This window comes from Phyllobates terribilis, unplaced genomic scaffold (genome assembly GCF_046119375.1).
Source record: "Phyllobates terribilis strain yellow unplaced genomic scaffold, ASM4611937v1 Scaffold_60__1_contigs__length_8166268, whole genome shotgun sequence".
Lineage (NCBI taxonomy): Eukaryota > Metazoa > Chordata > Amphibia > Anura > Dendrobatidae > Phyllobates > Phyllobates terribilis.
Window position 1 is genome coordinate 6141379 of NW_027362820.1, and position 8622 is coordinate 6150000.

Here is an 8622-nt window from a genome sequence, read left to right on the forward strand (position 1 = left end):
CCAATTATAAACAGGCAGCAAGATGCTAGAAAAAGAACACGTCCACACCATATCTTACAGCAGGTTTCTCAGTGTGTGGGTTATAATGAAAGCCCGGATCTCCTGGTCTAACCTCCTGCATGATTAGAATATCAACTGTATTCAAATCCCATCAATCAACACATTTCAGATATGGGCCCAGCAGTCAGTGTGGGGCTAGGGTCAGCACAGCTGAGTTTAGCTGTGTCACTTTCCAAATCTTCCATCAGCTCTCCTCCTCTCGGCAAAAGAGACAAAAAAAAAACACCATACATTCTAATATAATATACTTACTGTAGTTTTTCTGTGCCATTCCCAGTCTCAGGCGGTTTTGGGAGCGCAGTCCACCTGAAAAAGATGTTGCATGCATACACCCCAATTGCATTGCTTCAGCATATATATATATTTTTTTTTAAGGTATGGAAATTTAGATGGGGATCCCAAGGAGGTGTCCCCAGTGATAGACCAGTTCCTGGAATGTGTCTGGCAGCTCATGGAGCAGTTTCCCTGTGCGTTTGAATTTAATGAGAGATTCTTGGTCCACATACAACACCATATATACTCCTGTCAGTATGGAAACTTTCTGTGCAACTGCGAGAAGGAGAGGAAGGAACTGATGTGAGAGAATATGTGCTCTGTGTATGGTCACTATAGGCTTGTAACAGAAATAGAATATGGATGGTTGACGTGTCCCTGATGCTGATCTGATCACACGGTGCCCCACAGTCTGGATAACTGCAATCACTTATAAACTGTGAAGGTTGAACCTTGGCAAAAAATTTTCAATAACTGTGCAGGAGAAAAATGTATAAAGTGATGGCATATTGGTAAGATATGCCATCACTTCAGGATTGGTGGGGGTGTCAGACCTTAGGGACTCCCACATATCCGGAGACTGAATGGGTATGTGAACCTAAACCATTTCAGTTTTTTCCTGCCCATCCGGGTCGCTGGCATCGCTGGCAGTGCCACTGTACAGAGAAACATAAGAATGGTGAAATCAAAATGCCAATAATAAAATAAGATGGGTACATGGATTTAAGAATTGCACAGTTCCTGATGTAACCAATGGTCCACTAGAAGATACTTCTTGAAGATATTCTCTGTCCTGAGTAATGTTGAAATCTTGTAGATCTTCTTTCCCAGTCACAAAATTTCCTAACCTGCACGTCAGTAGCCAAGGACATGAGATCCATCCTTGTAACTAGAGGATCATGGCTTTAAAGAGATATTCTTAAAATATCAAGCTCTCATTGAGGCCTCATTCAGACATCCGTATCCACATGTACGTGTTAATGCTAATGCTATTCACATGCCTGTGGATTTTCATGGACTATGTGTCTGTGCAAAACTCACGGAGACATGTCTGTTTTTTCTTCCAATATCACAGATGAAAAAGACCTATACAAGTCTATGGGTCCATGAAAAACATAGACAGCCCACGGATGGCATCATGGTGCTGTCCGAGATTAAAGGGGTTGTCCAGTACTTTATATTACCCCCCCCCCAATGTGTCTCCCCGGGGCCCCTAAGGATTTTTGTAATTACCTTCCGTTGCAGATAATGCCTGTGAGTGGCGCTATCACTGGCCGCTCACAGGCATCACGTGACCCCCGGCTGCAGCCGGCTTTGACATCCGCCGATGTCGCTGGCAGCAGCCGGGGGTCTCTGTCTTCCGCGTTCCAGGTGGATGCCAGACTGTGGGCGGGGTTACCCCCCCCCACATCACACCCGGCATCCACCGCACGCTCTGCCTCTCCCCATTCATTGGGAAAGCGCGGTGGATGCTGGGTGTGACGCGTGGGGAGGAGGTGTAACCCTGCCCACAACCCAGCAGCCACCGTAGGGACCCCAGCGCTGAGTCACGCCTCACTTGTCGTGACATCAGCGTGGGGTCACGTGATGCCTGTGAGCGGCCACCGATAGTGAAGCTCACAGGCATTATCAGCAACGCAAGCTAATTGCAAAAAGTCTTAGGGGCCCCGGGGGGATACATTGGGGGGGGGGGGGTAATATAAAGTACTGGACAACTTCTTTAACATTACAAAGCATAGGAGAAACTTTATAACATATTTATCCATACGAGAAGAACACTGATAACACAATGATGGTAAAAATGGACACACTGATACCATTTTTTCACATACCTGTTTAAACCTGTACATGTGAATGAGGCCTTCTGCTGATCACTGAAGAGCCCCATTCTCAGCATCGCTAAAAGTCCCATCGGTCAGACCTCCAGCATTCAGAAAGTTATCTCCTAACCCTTTACAGCAGTGGTTCTCAACTCCAGTCCTCAGGACCCACCAACAGGCCATGTTTTCAGGATTTCCTTAGTATTGCACAGCTGATAATTGCATCACCTGCACAGGCAATAATTCCATCACCTGTGCAATACTAAGGAAATCCTGAAAACATGATCTGTTGGTGGGTCCTGAGGACTGGAGTTGGGGAACACTGCTGTAAAGGGACTGTCAGTACAGAAGGACTGTTCAAATCAAGTACAGGCGCTCGGTGCACCGTGGTGGGGCCAAGCAGTTCAGTGCATCTTTCCATCTACTTTTTGGAACCGGATTTTCCAATTTTGACTATGAAGCTACACAGCTACTATGCAAAGAAACACTGAAAGCTATAGAACTTGTGGCTCATTCATATAAGTGAATCAGGCACAGTTTCACCAGTTTGGTCAGTGTCAGTTTTTATCATTAGAGTTTGGTCTGAGCTTCAGTTTCTTCATCTTTTTCCATCAAACAGACCTGGAAAACTGGACAGCGCTCAGATGGCAATTAATTGTTGGCCGATTTTTTTTTTTTCACTGACCCATGGATGTGCATTGTTAATTTTGACCTGACACTCAGATAACTATCGTACATTTTGCCACGATTTTCCGTCTCTCAAACAATCATAGATATGTGAATGGCCCCATTCACTCTTCTAGGTACAAGTGCTATCTGGAAATAACACAAATAGGACTCGTACACAAAAAATGTACGTCTGAATGAGCCCTTAGTGTTAGTGCAGGTTGCAGTGGTGACGGGTATACTTGCAGCTCTCATAATCTCAATATATCAGTGATGCAATCATCATCTTCCAGAATTCAGGAGAGGACCTACTCCCTCTGGTCTTACCTGTGGAAGCAGCGGTGGGATTACATGAACCCTCTGTACAGAGCAGATCACAGTCAGACCCAAGGAACTCTGAGACCACACACCACTCCATGCCACTTCAGGTAAGAGGTTATTCTGATTCCTCCTCTGCACTGAATAAAGCAGCAGAACTCTAACACACCATATACTTATCATTCATATATAGAAACATCAACCCTAACTTTACAGGTGAAAGAAGCGGGGTGACGTATCATGAGCCCAATGTGTCCTTCAGTGGTGAAATCCAAGGCCCAACACTCTTCCCACTTGTAACCATGGTCTACATTTAGGGGTTGCGTCAGAGCTCACTCGTCAGTTCTATCTTCTGCCTGCCACAAATCAATTCACTTTAGACAGATTTACTGACATCTATGACAGCTTGTGACACGGTGATTCATTTTGCACATATTTAGACTGCGATAAAGTATTGATCTTTGGGGGTCAGACTGCTGGGACCCCCAACAATCCCCAGGAGGTTCTGTAGAGCAAGCTTTGAACAGAGCAGAGGTGGAGCATGTACATCTCTACTCCATTCATTCTCTGTGGAACTGACCCCTAGCGATCAATTCCTAAATCCTGTTGATAGGGGATTACTTATATACTTGGTACAACCCCTTTAATAGGGCATGCGGATGTCCCTGATCGGGAACTTTCTATATAAACGCATAATATAAAGTCGAGTTTGGGTCAGGAGACCTGAAGCCAGTCTTTGCATTGAAGCATACTCAGACCGCAAAACACACGTGTGAATCCAGGCAAAAGCTGTTTTTTTTTGTTTGCCTGTACAAAACAGACCAATTTTGCAAGTGTGTTAGATCCAATTTTCGGGCATATTTAGTCCACATGTCCGTTTTTATCAATGGTTTTGCCATATGCAAAAACAACGTGACAGAGGTTTCCCAAGCTTCTTCAAGTACCCAGTCAGTGAAAATGAAGAATAGCAGTAGGATGCAACTTGGATGTCCGCAAATAAGGTCAATGTAGGGGATGTCTCTGTTTATATACAGACCATCAGTCAGCAAAATAACAGAACGGACATGTGAATAGTGTAAGGATAGGATGTGTCAGTGTGCTGTCCGAGTAATGAGGCCCAACTTGCCACCACATATTTTCACTGATCTGAAGTCACCAGCCATAGATCAGCCACTGAGGGACTCATTAGGACTCGCTCACATTGCCACGTAACACGGCCGAGTGCTAGTGCTATGTGATGTTTTATCGGATAGCACTCGGACCAATAATATACTATGTTATCCGAGTGCAGTCTGATGTACGTGCACAGAGACAATGGAGAAGATGGAAAAATTAAGTCCTCCATCTTCTCCACACCTGTGCTGCAATTCTTCCATGCGAGAAAATTGTATCACACTCAGAGTTAAAGCAGAGTGTCATTAGCATAATCGGCCCAATTCTCTGGCATGGGAGAATATACAGCATTGTGAGCTAGCCCTTCATGTGTGTACCATGAGCTAGCACGTCTTAAGAACATATATCATGAGAATTGCTCGATGATAATCTTCTGTACTTGTGCATATACTGACTCTTCAAACTTATTTTTCACCATGGAAGGTTTTGGAGGGGCCTCTATAACCGATTTGAGAAAGGAATGCACCCTCGCCAGTCAGTCACTGATTTTCTACAGGCAGTAAAAGAAGAGACGCAGCAGCTGGAGGAGGAAATGGAGTTCATGGAGAAGGTGTGGTAGAAATGCTGAAAATCCAGCTTCCTGGCCTATATGTTTTTGATGTTTATACCTCCGCTTAGGTTTCAGTGTAAACCAATTCAGCTTTTAATGGTGACTGAGAAACAATTTTAAATGATTATATATAGAAACCCTGCACAAGATAAAAAAGAGGCAATCATTTTTAGCCGATGCCCTACGTCTTTGGTGTTCTCCAACACAATAACTGGAAGAGAGCACCATTAAAGGGAATCTGTTACCAGGTTTTTGCTACCCATCTGAGTGCAGCGCAATATAGGGGCAGAGGCCCTGATTCCAACAATATGTCACTTACTGGGCTACCTGCTGTCATTTTGATAAAATTACTGTGTTATCTGCAGCAGACCCCGCCCACATCACTGATTGGCAGTTCTCTGACTGCTGAGCTCTGTATAACCCCGCCCACACCACTGATTGGCCACTTTGTGTATACTACATTTGCAGAAAGCTGCCAATCAGTGATGGGGGCGGGGTTGTACAGAGCTTATGAATATGTAGGACTACCTGGCAGCAGGTTTACTAGTCCCCAATGATAATCTGCTTGCTGATAAAATAGTGATTTTATGAAAACTACAGCAATCAGACCATTAAGTGACACATCACTGTAACCAGGGTCTCTACCTTGTGTCTTTTCAATGTTAGTAATGCCTGAGCACTGTGGCGTTATGGCTTTCTTATGGCACCAGAGAAGTTTGTTCATTGGTATAAAGTTTTCAAGTAAAGGTTCATTTAGGCAGGCCAATAATTGGGTTAGGGAGCGTTCCCTCATTCCCAACTGTTGGCTGCCTAAACAGGCCATCAAACATCCAATGGAGGGGCAAAACATTCATTGGTGTGATAATTTTTGAGCAAGTTTAAAAATTATCATTAGCAGCACATTGTCCTGCGTAAACGAGAAATGTGCTGACGATAACATAAGTGCGGCCGGCCTTACTAAACAGACCATTAAACCACTGCTGATCGACTTGCATGTAGAGGTTACATTAACATGCCCTAACCCAATGTAACTTTTGCTCTTGTCTAACAATTTTTCCTTTAGAGATTAACAAAACTGGAAACTCGAGAGTCAAATGAAACCTACAAGAATCTCAATGACCAGCCAAAAATCCACAACTTCCAGATATGCATCACCAAACACTCTCCGGCTAATACGCCCCAAGATTACAGCACCAACCTGAAGCTGTTTCCCTCTCGTAGTCCATCCCAAGGTGAGGAGGACTCGGCCCTGATCCTACCCCAGGACCATTTGAAGAGCTCGGACCCCGACCTGTCGGTTAACAGTGACCAGGAATCTGGGGTGGAGGACTTGAGCTGCCGGTCTCCGAGTGGTGGAGACTCGTTACCCAGCGAGGACAGTGGGAAGGATCCCGATTCAGATGAAGCAGTGTTCCTGACTGCTTAGAGGTCTTATTAACCACTTGCTATTATATTAGTGCTTCTATTTATTTATAGGGAGTGATGTAAGCTGGGAGGGATATACTGGGGGAAAAAAAAACATATCGACTTTGTTCACATGTATCAGTGGTAGTTTGTGCAGCGGAGACCAGATACTAATGTCCTATATAGTCGGTCTGATCCAGGCAATTGAACGACTGACAATTGGAAAAGTGCATAGACAGGTTGACGAAACAATGACGGGGACACAATGATGGCTAATAATCTGGTATCATGTTATAAGCAGCACGTCTCCTGTTTACACTGAGTAATGTGCTGCCGTTAAGAATTTTAATGAATGCATAAAATGTATCGCACCCAATGAAACGGTGCTTTCCTAGTTTGTCTGCCGATTGTGGTCCTGGTTAGATGGGCCAATAATCGTATGTTGAAATGATTCCTATGAGCGCTCGTTCATCGTTTATTGGCTCTACGCCTTAAGTGCGTGTCTGCAGCCTCCGGGAATATTCAGAAACAGTTATCTTTTTTTAAGAGCCAACCTTATAATGCATTTTGTTTCCTTTCATGATTTCAAACCACATGTCCGTGGAGCATGAATCCTGTCCCAATATATTTGTATATTTAAGGTTTGTCATTGACAAAGGTGCCCTGTACTGGAAATATGGACACTTACATGGTTTTCGGGTTTAGGTCCACTGTGTGAAAGATCTGAATGTGCTTTGCTTCTGTGTAAGTTGCTGGTAGACTAATGGTGGTCATCCAGGATCTGACATTGGGTATTAATCCCCTACCTCCTAGTTATGTTAGGCATGACTATCACATGTAAGGTTCTTGCCACCTGGCCGAGAAAAGTTCGAAAAAAAGGACGCAAGCATAAACTGTTTGGCCTGTGACCACAGCAATTTACAGTAAAACAATGTGATTTTCATCACATGATTAAAACCATGACCCAATGTCTATGGCTGAATAATCCCTTAAAGACTAATGTTTTGTGCTATGGTATACCATCGGTCCGATCTTCTGTAACTTTATACTGTTTCCACATAGACTGCCAATGAAACAAAACTTCAGAATCTCAATATAATGTCTTTCCTTTTTTAAAGCCATACTTTACTCACCCTCTCTGGGTCTAATGCAGAGTGTCAGCTATTTGTCACATTGACAGCGCTGCAGCCAGTCAGTGAGTTCAGTGACTCTGAGCAAGTAGTGCCGTTAACTCGGGCAAAGCTGCTGATCTCAGTTATTAGTTGCAGCGCTGTCGACGTGAGGCCAAAGGACAGTAACAGACACTGGGAGCAGTGGCAGAGACCCTGTGCTGGACCCAAGGAAGGTGACTAGTGCACAGTTAAAAAAAACAAAAAAAACAGCTGCACCAATGGGTTAAAGGAAAATCCCTTTAACCCTCAACTGGTGAGGTGGGGGTTGCCACACCCCAGGGAATTTTTGTTCGGCTGCCATTCATTGAAAAATGCTGGTATGAGGATACGTGTCTCACTAGCTTCCATCCATTTGTGGGTGTCAAAAATTTGTTACACTCATATGCAATCAATCGCTAATAAGAAAACGATTAAAACAAACGTGATCTTTGCATTTTCTGTAAAAATAAGAGATTTCTAAACACTGGGGTATAGGAAACCCCACCTCACCAGTTGCGTGACAAAAACCCCACCTCACCAGTTGAGGGTTAATGAAGCAGATAATCTGGCACAGATCAGCAATGGAATGGGGAATTTTACAAGATCAGAAGCAAGAAACTGAGCAGAAAATTAGGAAATTACCCTGATAACATTTTGAATTAGCAGCTTGTTTTTGGGCTCTCTATACCAATCCAAGGGAGGTTTGTATACTTTATGACGGACATGTAATAATTCAGAATATTTGATGATTTGGAATTGATTAGATCCCCCAGGTGAATTACCCCAATACTATAAAATGGACATAAATGACACATAAATCTGTGCGGTTACAAAGTAACATTGACGCTCCTCCCCAACTCCCCGTACAGAATGACATGCCCTCGGGTCAGGAGTGTCTACAGCTTCATAGAAATATATAAAGCAGTCACGTTAGGGTCGGGAAAGTCCGTGCATGGACTGATTACCACAGACGTCTGAATGAGTCTTTATTGACTAATAAAGTCACTATTGATCACAGGGGTTAAAACGGTCAGGATTGGAGTTCATCTCCAATGTTGGCCTTTGTGTAATATATACAACTCACACCTCCTGCACATGGAACAGGCATAGATTCTGGGTATGAACAATGGGCGCCCTACGCTATCCACCCTAAATATGGGGAAGATGGCAGTAAAGAGTAAAAGACGGTTGTCTGGGACTTGACTCT

General features: G+C 43.9%; 2 protein-coding genes across 2 annotated transcripts in view; both read left to right on the forward strand.

The window, feature by feature from the left end:
- Positions 1–8622, forward strand: part of LOC141192334 (uncharacterized) — a 732001-nt gene that overhangs the window by 383111 nt on the left and 340268 nt on the right. The window lies entirely within an intron of this gene.
- On the forward strand, positions 3093–6470 carry LOC141192391 (phosphatidylinositol-3-phosphate phosphatase MTMR7-like). Its single transcript, XM_073661910.1, has 3 exons — positions 3093–3247; positions 4734–4860; positions 5924–6470. The coding sequence occupies exons 1-3, from the start codon at positions 3093–3095 to the stop codon at positions 6284–6286; spliced, it is 645 nt and encodes a 214-aa protein (XP_073518011.1). The 3' UTR covers positions 6287–6470.

Bases quoted from the DNA above. Each gene is read 5' to 3' on its own strand.
- LOC141192391 (XM_073661910.1), top strand. From the start codon at position 3,093: ATGCAATCATCATCTTCCAGAATTCAGGAGAGGACCTACTCCCTCTGG. The intron at 3,248-4,733 runs GTAAGAGGTTAT...TCACCATGGAAG, and splicing joins ACCACTCCATGCCACTTCAG to GTTTTGGAGGGGCCTCTATA. The intron at 4,861-5,923 runs GTGTGGTAGAAA...TTTTTCCTTTAG, and splicing joins AAATGGAGTTCATGGAGAAG to AGATTAACAAAACTGGAAAC.